A 16730-nucleotide genomic window follows, 5' to 3' on the forward strand; every position below is an offset into this window, starting at 1 on the left:
AATTACTCAATGATAAAAATAAAAATACCAAGATATTTTAAAATTATTTTATAGATAATCTAATAATTTAATTTATAATTCATCTGATAATAACTTTAGACATTTAGATTTTTTTATAAAGAGTGCAACAAATAAAATTAAATAAACAAATTTCAATAATAAAATAAGTATTAACTACTTAATCTAAGATTAATAATGAAAAGTATTATTATTTCCTTTACATAGTACAAAGAAGTAGTGTAGACAAAATTTAAGAATACAATTATATTTAAAAATATAACTTGATCATAAATGCTTGATAATTGTATGGTTATTTAAATATTTAATAGTTTTAATAATTATTTTAATATGGTAGAAAATCTAATCTCTAAACTTTTCTGATTTGTAAAAACTTATGACATATTATAATAATATTATCATAATTTTTTAATGGACAATGATGTGAAGCTATGTAGGTTAATCTAATATTAAATCATTTAACTTAATGTTTATACAAATATAATATTTAATAATATAAAATAATATTTGAAATATTACTACATATTTAAGATCCAAAATGAAAAAATACAATTTAATTTATAATATTGATAAATATATTAATGATATTATTTGTGGTAGAAAATATATAATTTAACATGCATTATTTACATTTCAAGTAACTGATTTTATATTCAATTATATAATAGAAGAAATGAAACCTATTCCAACTTGTGAACAACCATCATTCAAAAAATTAATTACTGGATTGACTAATGATAATTTTGTGCCAGATAGAAGAATAATAAACAGGGAAACAATGAATTAGTAAATAAGTATAATGATTATGTAAATGACTTAATAGTCAAAATTTCTATGCAAAAATATATTTGTTTAACAATGGACATTTGGAGTTCACTGAACAAGAGTTATTTTGGGATGATCATGCACTATAAAGAAGAAAATACGTATAAGCGTTTTTCATATGTTATAGCTTGTTGATGAATTGAAGGTAGCCATAATTACATGAATATTGCAAAATCCATTTTCCAATCTAACATTTTGACAAGTTATAAAATTTATGTTAAAAAAATATCTCACACAGTCACCGATAATGCGTCTAATTTTGGTTAGGCATTTCGCATTTATTCTCAACAATTTACTGCTGAACCGCCTAAACCCACTGTGTATAGTTAATTAACCTTAAATGACCGAAGCTTAATGAGCTAATAGATGATATTGATCAAAGTGCTGAAAACATTTCTGGACCAGATTCAGTTTATAAAAATTATATGGAAAATAAACCTGACGATACAGAAGTAATAAATGTATCTTATATTTATAGGTATTTTAAGAAATTTTGTTTTCTCTTTATAAAAATAAATATAGATAGGATAAATAATTTTATATGTGTTGGATCAAGGCAATCCTTATTTACGGTTGTTACCTTGACACTGTATAAAGATAAAATTATATATATAATTTTAACTACTTTGCTAAACGGAAAATGACTAGGTTAGGTTAGGTAGGACAGGACGCCGCTTGCACACGTTGACTTGATGCAACAACGCAGACCGGTGGTAATGGGCAAAATGGCGGCACGACAGACGACGCAGTACTTGATGGTGACGAGACACACCACGTGGCACACTGGACACAAAGAATCGCCGTAACCCAGACGGATACACGGGAAAGCAATAAAGGACCGCAATGGGACTTCTTTCCACACACGTCGACACGGTCACCGTGAACAATATGGCGACACGACGAACGATGCACACGGCGCAAAAAATGGCAAACGACGCCAAAATATATGGAATATAGATACCACAACAACGAGCTGACACACACACGGTCGCTTCGCCGAACAAAACAGAAGCGCTTATCAGGTCGGACGACAGCAATGATGTAGGGCTGCTAGTGCCGGTGTTCAGGGGTGCCAATGGCAACGCAGTGGCTGCAGCATGCTCGAACATACTCCCCCCTTGGAAGAGTCGTCTTACAAGAGTTGAAAAGCTGATGATACTTGTTCATGTGCGTTGACTCCAATTAGGGTAGACGTGTGGATGTCACCAGTGGTGACAAGTTTACAAAATTCAGTTAGAACCAAACCAACCGTTGACATATTTTTTTTTTTAACAAACAAATAACTAACATAACATATCATATAAACCTTAACATAACAAGTCATATAATAATGAACATAAAAATCATATACAAGTTAACAAATTAATTAGCATGAATCAAAAAACCTTCCTAGTACACTTGCCTAGTCACGGTCCTAATGAATTGGTTTAACCTTATAAATGTATTACCTTGTTCCCAAAGCTGGACGTGGTATAACAGAGATTACTGAGTTTGGGCACCCCAATTACTATTAAATTAGTACAAATAAAAAAAAAAAAAAAAGAAGAATAATAATATATGTTCGAGCAAGATTAAATTTAGCTTATAATACAATATGTTACAAAAAAAATAACACCCTTATGCAGAGGAATCCGTTTCAGTGGGTAATAATACCAATTTAACTACTGGACGAACCAACTCCCCCCCTGGAGTTTCCGTTCCCTACCTATGGCAGATTTAGTCTCATATGCATATTCAATTTATAGTATCGCTGAGACTACGTATGCCATTGCTTCTAGTTCATATGACGTTGCGCATTCCATCTATGAAAATCTGAAGAAATTACTCTATCAAACCCAAATTGATTTGGGATATATGTACTTTCCTACATCCGCGCGTTATATAGTAAATACCATACACATAATTAAATATACTCAAATAACAAGATTTGTCGCAACTATTCTCGTTCGTGACCCCAATACCATCTTTGGCTCCGCTGCTGTCGCTAACGACGTCCAGATTCTTTTGGACGCCTCTGTTACACTTAGGAACGGCAGGTTTCCTAGTGGAGAGCTTTATTTCAACGTCGATGACCAGGATTTTCGTTTGGCTCTTAATGACCTGCTAAGACTCCTAGGACGCTATTACGATCCCGATCAATATTCCCACGCTGTTGCGACGTTAATAAGGTTAACATCCCTCACACAGTTAAATACTCACGCGGGCGAGCGTATCTTCGACAGGACTAATTTCGAAAACCACTTTGACCTCAGTTGGCGATCCTACGACGATCAATCGTGTCAGATTGAAATTGACGATATTTAAACCGACATTATGACTCCATTGACTTGCGCTTTGTGTTTGCTCACCGTCCTCGTTGTGTCTATTGTCTTCTACTTAGTCACTGCGATGGTGTTATTCACTGGTGCGCTAAAAGTGGCAGTCAATCAGACCCTTAACACCAGACCTGGCATTGCACCCGAAGGCGCCAATTGTAACCCTACTTACTCTTATGCGACATCTGAGTTTCAAAACGACTGCGTCACGGGTTTTATGGACCATGATTATCTCAACGTCACTATTACCTGTATGTGCGATTGTACGAACAAGTGGGCTTATAAGTATGCGCATCAGTGTGAGGTTCCTCGGCTTCACAAGCTCGGGTGTCGCTTCGGCGGCCCGCGTTGGTACGCCAACTGCTGGAACGCTCACCCGTTGATTGAGAGACGTTTTACGTATCTCGAAGATTTCATGGCATCATCCCTCCCCGTCAGTTTCGTTTTTAACTTTACTGACTACGCCTACGACATCACACTGCTTGGGGACCGTACTAATGCCACCACCCGTTCTAACTCGTCCACGCTTAACTTTGACTTACCAGCTGGTGCTCTTGTACATATTAAGGGTGTTCTACGCATGTCGTATGATTCACTCTCGTTTGACTAAGCGATTCTTTGACTTATCATTATTATTACGTGATTATTTTATTCCATTTGTTTATCTCAACTATATTATCATGTTTAAAATATAATTATGTTTTGTTTGAATTTGCTCGAGTAGAGCCATTTATTTAATGCAATCATTTGCGTTTGCTAATGTTAAATTTTTATTTTATTTGTTTCCACATCCATAATGCCCATATGGCCCCCTTTTTTATGAATATTATTATTATCAATTTCATTTACTTTAATGATGCACGATAGTTTTGTATGTTTATTAATCTCATTAAATTTAAAAGTTACTTATACTACATCTTCCGTTTCCCGTCACCTATAATAACACATATGTCTGCGCACAGATTGTCTAGACCTATTCCTCGTGGTCGCGTGTCTCTTGTTAACTCACATCGCTCGATTAGCACAGCCCGTTTTCGTGGTTTGTGTCTCATAGTACAGCAACCGGCGTGTGAGCACAAAGACACGTCTACCACTTATTTCGACACTTTCCCACCGTTAAAACATACCGATAGTCAATCTTCCTCCATTGAGATCATCTCCTCCACGGAATTGTCTCCTCGACCTCGGCCCCATATCATCACCAGAGCTCTCTCTAAAGAACAGTTGCCCAAGCCTAGACCGTTGAAGAGCACAAAATAAGATGCCGTACGGGTGGACTACTCAGCTTCTGGATTTCGAGGCCCACGGTTGGGTGGAAATTAGGACCTTTAAAGCCACTCTGAGGTCTATGGCCTTTAAGAATATGGTGGTTCAGGCCAATCGTGACGCCGCGTTGACTTCGTTGGAGGACATGGTCTGTCCCCCACCTTTCGACGTTAATACACGCTTCCCTGATCAGGCTATCTTCGTGGACCTTGACCATTCGTACAATTCTACTAGACTACGCGCTTTGGTTTCAGCCCTTTCTTATAAAGACCGGCAGAATGAAATGAATCGTGGTATATCCACACCTATACCTACGGTCGAAACCAAACTTATCAACAACATGTCTGACGCTCTTTTGTCATTCTCTTACGCTTGTAACGAAATGCGTCAAGCGCATGGAGGCTATGACATCGAGGACCAACACATATTCGGTATATACACTCGTGCCTCCTTTGAGGCGTCCACTTCTCTTATCTGGACTAATCCATAAACCTATTATATTTTATTAATCAGTCGTCAGTTTTAAAAATTTATCTGGCGGTTAGACTTCCTGCAATGGGGGTCCAACAAGCTAAACTACCATAATCTCTTCAATTCTATCGTGTATCATCTAAAACAATCTTAATTCCAACTTAAATTCTCCTAAAGATACAAAAAAAAAAAAAAAAGAAAAAAAGAAGAATAATAATATATGTTCGAGCAAGATTAAATTTAGCTTATAATACAATATGTTACAAAAAAAATAACACCCTTATGCAGAGGAATCCGTTTCAGTGGGTAATAATACCAATTTAACTACTGGACGAACCAACTCCCCCCCTGGAGTTAAAAGACGGACTACTACACGGACAACCCCATCGTCTCCTGGTAAGAGTTCGACCACCCGCCCCAACTTCCATTGCAATGGTGGTGCCAAGTTGTCTTTGACAACAACCATGTCGTTGACGCACAACACTTTCGACGTGTTAGAGGTCCATTTGGGCCGTGCCTGCAGGAGATTGAGATACTCACTCGACCAACGACGCCAGAATAATTGGAAAAGCTGATGCAACATTTTCCACCTGGACAGACGAGAAATAGGGATGTTGATCACATCAAGAGTAGGAACAGCGCACAACGGCTGGCCAATCAGGAAGTGCCCAGGGGTAAGGCAATCTAAATCAGTTGGATCTGACGTTAGCGGTGTCAGCGGACGCGAATTTAAAACCGATTACACGCGCGTCAAAATAGTTAGGAATTCTTCCAAAGTCGTTACATGAGTCCCAATAGTGCGAATCAACAGAGATTTAGCGGACTTCACTGCAGCCTCCCAGATACCCCCGAAGTGAGGCGCACTGGGAGGGTTAAAATGCCAATTGCAACTAAACGACTTAATTAATCGGGGTTGCCCACTTTCGTGGTTGACCAGCGAACGTAATTGGCGAGCGGCGCCGACGAAATTAGTCCCACAATCAGAGTATACGTCCGAGGGCAACCCCCGCCTAGAAACAAATCTATCGAAGGCTGCAAGAAAAGCTTCGGTAGTCAAATCAAGTACGGGCTCCAAATGGACGCACTTAACAGACATACATATAAAAACTGCAATATAAACCTTGTATTGTCTAGGTTTACGAAGACTGACTTCTTTCATTGTTAACGGGCCAGCATAATCGATACCTACTTTTGTAAATGGACGACATTGCTGGACTCGACACGGGGGCAAATCAGCCATAACCGGATAAGGGTTTCGAGCTGAAAACCGGACGCAAATTACACACTTTACGATAACGTGCCTTATCAACCGGCGCACAGCCACGATCCAAAACTGTCGGGACACTACCGCAGTAATAACCCTTGGGCCTGCATGACATAGGACCTTATGCAAACGGTGCACAAGTAATAGGGACAAATGGGAATGACGAGACAAAAGTATCGGATGTTTCTGGTCGTCTGGGATGTTGGCGTTAGATAACCGACCACCGGCCCGTACCAGACCCTGTTCATCAACGAAAGGACAGAGATGTACCCACGGTTTCGAAATTTGGGATGACATAGCCAATTCACGACGCAACTGAGACAGATGGACGCATTGTGAGACTCGAGCGAGAACCATCAAAGACTCATTTAATTCAGATCGAGTAGGATAGGGACTCGTATATCTAGTAAAAAGCCGCGGCCGACATAGCTTAATAAATCGACGTATCCACGAAACAATGACTAACAAATGATCAAGAGACGAGTATCTATTAAACCATTCAGGCTCGGCGTTTGGCGCCCCGACCACGAGAACAGCCTGTCTAACCTCAGGTATACCATCGGACTCAAGAGATGGAATATGAGACACCCACGTCGTTGGTGGCTGCGTCAACATTTTAGGACCATACCAGTATAATTTCAAATCGATTAGCACCGACGGAGACACACCTCTAGAGGCGCAATCAGCGGGATTGTTTTGAGTGCTTATATGAGCCCAATGACAAAGAGGGATGAGTTGACGGATTTGATTAACGCGATTTGAAACGAATACCTTAAATTCGAGTTGAGTATTAATAATCCATGCTAACGCTACGGAGGAGAATCTGACCAAGCGAAAATGCCATCAATATTTAATCTGGAACTGAGAACACTGTAAACTCGATTCATCAAGCGGGCAAGCAACAATGCCCCACACAATTCTAATCGAGGAATTGATAGTGATTTAATAGGAGCCAGTTTGGTTTTTGCACACAACAGGAATACTTGGCTATTCGACATATGGTCCGACACCCGCAAATACACTAATGCTGCGTATCCCCTCGTTGAAGCATCACAGAAACCACATAACTGACATGATAGGCTTGGAAAAGTTTGACAAAATCTGGGGATCGAAATGGCAGACAATGAAGGTAACTCATCCAAGAATTTATTCCATTCCACTTCAATATCATTTGGCAACGGTTCATCCCAAGACACCTTAGATACCCAAATACGTTGCATTAAATGCTTAGCAAAAAAAATGACCGGGCATAAAAAACCAAGCGGATCAAACAATCGCGCAATTACAGACAGCACACTTCTCTTCGTTGAAACGGGCCGAGCCTTCAATTTGATGGTATAATTAAATACGTCTCCTCGTGGTTTCCATTGCATACCTAATACCTTGGGAATATTCTCATCGACAGAATCCATAGGGATTGATTCAACCAACCTATCTTCGGGAGAAATATTGGCCAGGACCCTATCGGAATTACTTAACCACTTTTTTAACTGGAAACCAGCCTGCCCTAAGATTTTCAATAATGACGATTGTGCCTGCAGCAACTCACCGACAGTGTCAGCACCCATAAAAATGTCATCTACATACGTCTGCAATTGTAGTGCATCTCTCACAACAAGATCGTCGTCGCAATCATTCTCGGCAATATATTTGATTACCCGTAAGGCTAAGAATGGTGCACAATTTACCCCATAAGTGACCGTATTTAGTTCATATTCCACTAATTCATCGGTATTGGAAGTTCGCCAAAAAATATGTTGATACGGTCGAAATTTGTCGTTTATCAAGATTTGGCGATACATTTTACACACGTCCGTGGTAAAAACAAAACGAAAGGTGCGAAAACGGAGCAAAATGTCAACAATGTCACGTTGTAATTTCACACCAGTATGCAAACAATCATTCAATGATCGACCAGAATAACACGAGGCCGATGCGTCAAATACTACTCGAACCTTAGATGTCTCCGCAGAATCCTTTAGGACGGCATGATGCGGTATGAAATACAATCCGGGACGAGTTGCTACGGACATGTGACCCAAGTTCAAGTATTCTTGCATAAAATTACGATAGGATTCATACAAAGCTGGGTTACTCCGCAATTTTGCTTCAAGGTTCAAAAATCGTTTTATCGCAAGTTGACGAGATCCCTCGAATACGTCGGGAGTCAACGGAAACCGAAAGGGCAAAGGTACGGAAAATCGGCCGTCTTCTAGACGCGACATCTGATCACGAAAAATTACCTCACACTGTCCTTGTTCTGTGAACTCGGTGGGGGCGGAATCGGGTTCTTCCACCTGCCAGAATTTAGCTAACGTGTTTTCCAACGAAACGGTCAATGAAACCAAACCACACAATGGATCGCGACCGGTTGAAGGAGAAACGGATCCTACGATTATCCATCCGAACACCGTGTTAAAAGCCGCTGGAAGTGCATCATCAATCACCACTTTGCCTCCTTCCATCACAGAGGGATATAAGTCAGCTCCTATCAAAAGGTCAATTGGCCCGGGCTGATCAAAGTTAGGGTCGGCCATGGCAAAATGGGAATAACGCTCCTTAATACTAGCAGACATAGGACGAGTTGGTATCGAATTGGTAATACTATTCAACACCCAAGCTGTCATGGGTATTTGTAGGGATTCATCATATCTGGGTGTCATCACACATCTAACCTGCCCAAGTACTCGTGGTACTTCAATACCTGAAATACCAGTGACAGCCGCGGTCCACTTATCAATTTTCAGCCCGAGGCGGGTCACACAACTAGAAGTCAGAGCCGAGATTTGGGAACCACCATCAATCAAAGCGCGCACGGAGCACATTGGACCTAAATGACTACGAATATGAACCAGTGCTGTCCCTAACATCACGTTCCTATCCGATACTACGCTGGTCATGGCGTTGGCACCATTACTCGGAGCCGGATAAACATTCTCGGTAGAATTTGACGTAAGAGCTGAAATATATAACAGAGAATGATGCTTATCGTCACACTTGGCGCATGGCTTAGTAACGGTACACTGTGACACGATATGACTTGCCGAAAAACAAGAAAAACACAAACGAAATTTACGCACTGCGTCGCGTCGATCTTTACCCGATAGACGTTTGAATTTAAAACACTTAGTGATAGTGTGGTTTGTACCCTGACAATACAGACATCTAAGCTTTTCTTTCGGCTGCGGTGCATCTACTCCAACTAATGCCACCCGAGAGGTTTTACTTGATTTGCCTCCCTGCTGATGACCGGACTTAACTGATACGCCCAAGGAAAATTCAGAATTTTCAAGAACCTGCACACGAGACTTGACAAAAGCCAAAAGTTGATATATGGTAGGGTATTCAGAATGATTGTCTGCCTCAAATAATTTCCTACAATAAAGTGGTAAGCACCGAGACGCCATGACGAATAAGATGAAAGCAGACAAATCGGGAATATTTAACGCAAACAGACTAGCACTAGCTTCATCAAACTTAACCAAAAAAGACGACAGCGTAGCTAATGTTTCCTTATCGGTGACTGGGGCACTTAATAATTGTTCAACCAATGCCGTTGCAAGCTGCCGTGGTTTATCAAATCTTTGAACTAACGTAGACCAGGCTAGACCATACATGTCACCTGAGACCGAAATACCCTTTATCGCTTCAGCCGCACTTCCCTGTATACAATTTAATAGATAATAATATTTCTCAATATCAGATAACCTAGTATTGTTGCCCACTAAAACAGAATAACGATCCCTGAATACTGGCCAATTGTGAATTGTTCCATCAAAGGAAGGTAACGGAATTTTAGGCAACCGAGCACCATAAGCATCTGGCATTAAGGGTGACGTGTCCGGAGTAGCAACAGAAATTGGGGCCTGCGGGGTCTGAACGTTCATACCGTCGACCGGTTGAGACTGTGAATTAACTGTGCATGGTACATTACAATCAGACATAGTGGCAGACTTTGAACTTAAAATCGTACGGTTATCACATTGATCGACCGCTACATGGATGGCGGCAATCATATCTCTAACTGACGGTTCAACGCTAGTGTCAAACTCACCTACTTTATCCAGGTCAATTAAAGCATCTAGCAGGGAATCATTTTCAACGTTAAATTGAGTCCATAAATTCTCTGTATCACGAGCAAGTCTTAAGAACTTAGGAACAAGGTCTGGAGAGGTAACAATAGTGCTAGAAATTTCAAATAAATTTTTAATATTAGTAACCACATTATTTCTTTTCATTTCGGCATGTATTCGGGCACGCTTAATGCGACTCGGGTCATCAACTTGATTGCCACCCGCCATAATTGATCAATAATTGAAAAAGAAAAAACCGGACCAAAATGGAAATCAAATTTCAACAAAGAAATAATTATATACTATTAAATGGTATACCCGTGTATACTCATCAACTATAATGTGATTACTAACAAACTTAACTCTTTTTGCAAATACCACAAAAACCTTAAGTACCTTACCTTAACAAAAAAAAATAACTATACCAAACAAAATGCAAAACAACAGCCATAAGGTAATAGTATCAACAGTACCAAGTACCGTACAATAATATTATAATATTTTATATTATAATATGATACAAAAATCATAAACATAGGCACAAGTAATCATATTATATTATATCACCATATATATATATATATAACAAAAAAATAAACAATTAATTATGACTAACAAGAGAAGCCCACAACCCAAATCTCCGTTTAACCACGCTCTGCTACCAAAATGTTGGATCAAGGCAATCCTTATTTACGGTTGTTACCTTGACACTGTATAAAGATAAAATTATATATATAATTTTAACTACTTTGCTAAACGGAAAATGACTAGGCTAGAGTGCTTGGATCATAAAGGATGATATTGTGTTGGGTTAACAATGAAAAGGAAAAAAAAACTGCCGATTGTATCGTAATTTGCAAATTATAATAATTAAAATACTTTGTTAAATTGAATATACAATATACGGCGATTAAAATATAACTATATATATACATTATAATATATGAATGCTAATATGCACGTAACAATGTGCAACAACTTATTGCCGGTTGATAAGGTTAGTTATTACTAATAATATAAAAGACCAAAACAATATTTACGACCTGCACCACCAGTTACAACCCACGAATCAGCCACTGACTTGGCTGTTCGGCACAACACACAGGACGCCGCTTGCACACGTTGACTTGATGCAACAACGCAGACCGGTGGTAATGGGCAAAATGGCGGCACGACAGACGACGCAGTACTTGATGGTGACGAGACACACCACGTGGCACACTGGACACAAAGAATCGCCGTAACCCAGACGGATACACGGGAAAGCAATAAAGGACCGCAATGGGACTTCTTTCCACACACGTCGACACGGTCACCGTGAACAATATGGCGACACGACGAACGATGCACACGGCGCAAAAAATGGCAAACGACGCCAAAATATATGGAATATAGATACCACAACAACGAGCTGACACACACACGGTCGCTTCGCCGAACAAAACAGAAGCGCTTATCAGGTCGGACGACAGCAATGATGTAGGGCTGCTAGTGCCGGTGTTCAGGGGTGCCAATGGCAACGCAGTGGCTGCAGCATGCTCGAACATACTCCCCCCTTGGAAGAGTCGTCTTACAAGAGTTGAAAAGCTGATGATACTTGTTCATGTGCGTTGACTCCAATTAGGGTAGACGTGTGGATGTCACCAGTGGTGACAAGTTTACAAAATTCAGTTAGAACCAAACCAACCGTTGACATATTTTTTTTTTTAACAAACAAATAACTAACATAACATATCATATAAACCTTAACATAACAAGTCATATAATAATGAACATAAAAATCATATACAAGTTAACAAATTAATTAGCATGAATCAAAAAACCTTCCTAGTACACTTGCCTAGTCACGGTCCTAATGAATTGGTTTAACCTTATAAATGTATTACCTTGTTCCCAAAGCTGGACGTGGTATAACAGAGATTACTGAGTTTGGGCACCCCAATTACTATTAAATTAGTACAAATAAAAAAAAAAAAAAAGAAGAATAATAATATATGTTCGAGCAAGATTAAATTTAGCTTATAATACAATATGTTACAAAAAAAATAACACCCTTATGCAGAGGAATCCGTTTCAGTGGGTAATAATACCAATTTAACTACTGGACGAACCAACTCCCCCCCTGGAGTTTCCGTTCCCTACCTATGGCAGATTTAGTCTCATATGCATATTCAATTTATAGTATCGCTGAGACTACGTATGCCATTGCTTCTAGTTCATATGACGTTGCGCATTCCATCTATGAAAATCTGAAGAAATTACTCTATCAAACCCAAATTGATTTGGGATATATGTACTTTCCTACATCCGCGCGTTATATAGTAAATACCATACACATAATTAAATATACTCAAATAACAAGATTTGTCGCAACTATTCTCGTTCGTGACCCCAATACCATCTTTGGCTCCGCTGCTGTCGCTAACGACGTCCAGATTCTTTTGGACGCCTCTGTTACACTTAGGAACGGCAGGTTTCCTAGTGGAGAGCTTTATTTCAACGTCGATGACCAGGATTTTCGTTTGGCTCTTAATGACCTGCTAAGACTCCTAGGACGCTATTACGATCCCGATCAATATTCCCACGCTGTTGCGACGTTAATAAGGTTAACATCCCTCACACAGTTAAATACTCACGCGGGCGAGCGTATCTTCGACAGGACTAATTTCGAAAACCACTTTGACCTCAGTTGGCGATCCTACGACGATCAATCGTGTCAGATTGAAATTGACGATATTTAAACCGACATTATGACTCCATTGACTTGCGCTTTGTGTTTGCTCACCGTCCTCGTTGTGTCTATTGTCTTCTACTTAGTCACTGCGATGGTGTTATTCACTGGTGCGCTAAAAGTGGCAGTCAATCAGACCCTTAACACCAGACCTGGCATTGCACCCGAAGGCGCCAATTGTAACCCTACTTACTCTTATGCGACATCTGAGTTTCAAAACGACTGCGTCACGGGTTTTATGGACCATGATTATCTCAACGTCACTATTACCTGTATGTGCGATTGTACGAACAAGTGGGCTTATAAGTATGCGCATCAGTGTGAGGTTCCTCGGCTTCACAAGCTCGGGTGTCGCTTCGGCGGCCCGCGTTGGTACGCCAACTGCTGGAACGCTCACCCGTTGATTGAGAGACGTTTTACGTATCTCGAAGATTTCATGGCATCATCCCTCCCCGTCAGTTTCGTTTTTAACTTTACTGACTACGCCTACGACATCACACTGCTTGGGGACCGTACTAATGCCACCACCCGTTCTAACTCGTCCACGCTTAACTTTGACTTACCAGCTGGTGCTCTTGTACATATTAAGGGTGTTCTACGCATGTCGTATGATTCACTCTCGTTTGACTAAGCGATTCTTTGACTTATCATTATTATTACGTGATTATTTTATTCCATTTGTTTATCTCAACTATATTATCATGTTTAAAATATAATTATGTTTTGTTTGAATTTGCTCGAGTAGAGCCATTTATTTAATGCAATCATTTGCGTTTGCTAATGTTAAATTTTTATTTTATTTGTTTCCACATCCATAATGCCCATATGGCCCCCTTTTTTATGAATATTATTATTATCAATTTCATTTACTTTAATGATGCACGATAGTTTTGTATGTTTATTAATCTCATTAAATTTAAAAGTTACTTAAACTACATCTTCCGTTTCCCGTCACCTATAATAACACATATGTCTGCGCACAGATTGTCTAGACCTATTCCTCGTGGTCGCGTGTCTCTTGTTAACTCACATCGCTCGATTAGCACAGCCCGTTTTCGTGGTTTGTGTCTCATAGTACAGCAACCGGCGTGTGAGCACAAAGACACGTCTACCACTTATTTCGACACTTTCCCACCGTTAAAACATACCGATAGTCAATCTTCCTCCATTGAGATCATCTCCTCCACGGAATTGTCTCCTCGACCTCGGCCCCATATCATCACCAGAGCTCTCTCTAAAGAACAGTTGCCCAAGCCTAGACCGTTGAAGAGCACAAAATAAGATGCCGTACGGGTGGACTACTCAGCTTCTGGATTTCGAGGCCCACGGTTGGGTGGAAATTAGGACCTTTAAAGCCACTCTGAGGTCTATGGCCTTTAAGAATATGGTGGTTCAGGCCAATCGTGACGCCGCGTTGACTTCGTTGGAGGACATGGTCTGTCCCCCACCTTTCGACGTTAATACACGCTTCCCTGATCAGGCTATCTTCGTGGACCTTGACCATTCGTACAATTCTACTAGACTACGCGCTTTGGTTTCAGCCCTTTCTTATAAAGACCGGCAGAATGAAATGAATCGTGGTATATCCACACCTATACCTACGGTCGAAACCAAACTTATCAACAACATGTCTGACGCTCTTTTGTCATTCTCTTACGCTTGTAACGAAATGCGTCAAGCGCATGGAGGCTATGACATCGAGGACCAACACATATTCGGTATATACACTCGTGCCTCCTTTGAGGCGTCCACTTCTCTTATCTGGACTAATCCATAAACCTATTATATTTTATTAATCAGTCGTCAGTTTTAAAAATTTATCTGGCGGTTAGACTTCCTGCAATGGGGGTCCAACAAGCTAAACTACCATAATCTCTTCAATTCTATCGTGTATCATCTAAAACAATCTTAATTCCAACTTAAATTCTCCTAAAGATACAAAAAAAAAAAAAAAAGAAAAAAAGAAGAATAATAATATATGTTCGAGCAAGATTAAATTTAGCTTATAATACAATATGTTACAAAAAAAATAACACCCTTATGCAGAGGAATCCGTTTCAGTGGGTAATAATACCAATTTAACTACTGGACGAACCAACTCCCCCCCTGGAGTTAAAAGACGGACTACTACACGGACAACCCCATCGTCTCCTGGTAAGAGTTCGACCACCCGCCCCAACTTCCATTGCAATGGTGGTGCCAAGTTGTCTTTGACAACAACCATGTCGTTGACGCACAACACTTTCGACGTGTTAGAGGTCCATTTGGGCCGTGCCTGCAGGAGATTGAGATACTCACTCGACCAACGACGCCAGAATAATTGGAAAAGCTGATGCAACATTTTCCACCTGGACAGACGAGAAATAGGGATGTTGATCACATCAAGAGTAGGAACAGCGCACAACGGCTGGCCAATCAGGAAGTGCCCAGGGGTAAGGCAATCTAAATCAGTTGGATCTGACGTTAGCGGTGTCAGCGGACGCGAATTTAAAACCGATTACACGCGCGTCAAAATAGTTAGGAATTCTTCCAAAGTCGTTACATGAGTCCCAATAGTGCGAATCAACAGAGATTTAGCGGACTTCACTGCAGCCTCCCAGATACCCCCGAAGTGAGGCGCACTGGGAGGGTTAAAATGCCAATTGCAACTAAACGACTTAATTAATCGGGGTTGCCCACTTTCGTGGTTGACCAGCGAACGTAATTGGCGAGCGGCGCCGACGAAATTAGTCCCACAATCAGAGTATACGTCCGAGGGCAACCCCCGCCTAGAAACAAATCTATCGAAGGCTGCAAGAAAAGCTTCGGTAGTCAAATCAAGTACGGGCTCCAAATGGACGCACTTAACAGACATACATATAAAAACTGCAATATAAACCTTGTATTGTCTAGGTTTACGAAGACTGACTTCTTTCATTGTTAACGGGCCAGCATAATCGATACCTACTTTTGTAAATGGACGACATTGCTGGACTCGACACGGGGGCAAATCAGCCATAACCGGATAAGGGTTTCGAGCTGAAAACCGGACGCAAATTACACACTTTACGATAACGTGCCTTATCAACCGGCGCACAGCCACGATCCAAAACTGTCGGGACACTACCGCAGTAATAACCCTTGGGCCTGCATGACATAGGACCTTATGCAAACGGTGCACAAGTAATAGGGACAAATGGGAATGACGAGACAAAAGTATCGGATGTTTCTGGTCGTCTGGGATGTTGGCGTTAGATAACCGACCACCGGCCCGTACCAGACCCTGTTCATCAACGAAAGGACAGAGATGTACCCACGGTTTCGAAATTTGGGATGACATAGCCAATTCACGACGCAACTGAGACAGATGGACGCATTGTGAGACTCGAGCGAGAACCATCAAAGACTCATTTAATTCAGATCGAGTAGGATAGGGACTCGTATATCTAGTAAAAAGCCGCGGCCGACATAGCTTAATAAATCGACGTATCCACGAAACAATGACTAACAAATGATCAAGAGACGAGTATCTATTAAACCATTCAGGCTCGGCGTTTGGCGCCCCGACCACGAGAACAGCCTGTCTAACCTCAGGTATACCATCGGACTCAAGAGATGGAATATGAGACACCCACGTCGTTGGTGGCTGCGTCAACATTTTAGGACCATACCAGTATAATTTCAAATCGATTAGCACCGACGGAGACACACCTCTAGAGGCGCAATCAGCGGGATTGTTTTGAGTGCTTATATGAGCCCAATGACAAAGAGGGATGAGTTGACGGATT

At 40.7% G+C, this 16730-nt stretch overlaps 3 protein-coding genes across 3 annotated transcripts; all 3 read right to left on the bottom strand.

Moving 5' to 3' along the window:
- Positions 1–5634: 5634 nt before the first annotated feature.
- On the bottom strand, positions 5635–6774 carry LOC149061227 (uncharacterized). Its single transcript, XM_089230886.1, has one exon. It carries the CDS (start codon positions 6772–6774, stop codon positions 5635–5637), a length of 1140 nt encoding a protein of 379 aa, XP_089087012.1.
- Positions 6775–6968: 194 nt separating this feature from the next.
- Positions 6969–10460, bottom strand: LOC149061228 (uncharacterized). The gene has a single exon (XM_089230887.1). It carries the CDS (start codon positions 10458–10460, stop codon positions 6969–6971), a length of 3492 nt encoding a protein of 1163 aa, XP_089087013.1.
- Positions 10461–15460: 5000 nt separating this feature from the next.
- On the bottom strand, positions 15461–16600 carry LOC149061229 (uncharacterized). Its single transcript, XM_089230888.1, has one exon. It carries the CDS (start codon positions 16598–16600, stop codon positions 15461–15463), a length of 1140 nt encoding a protein of 379 aa, XP_089087014.1.
- Between the last annotated feature and the right edge of the window lie 130 nt (positions 16601–16730).

The sequence above is a fragment of the Diuraphis noxia genome, unplaced genomic scaffold (assembly GCF_037042655.1).
Source record: "Diuraphis noxia isolate RWA-SAM2 unplaced genomic scaffold, SU_Dnox_SAM2 contig0001, whole genome shotgun sequence".
NCBI lineage: Eukaryota > Metazoa > Arthropoda > Insecta > Hemiptera > Aphididae > Diuraphis > Diuraphis noxia.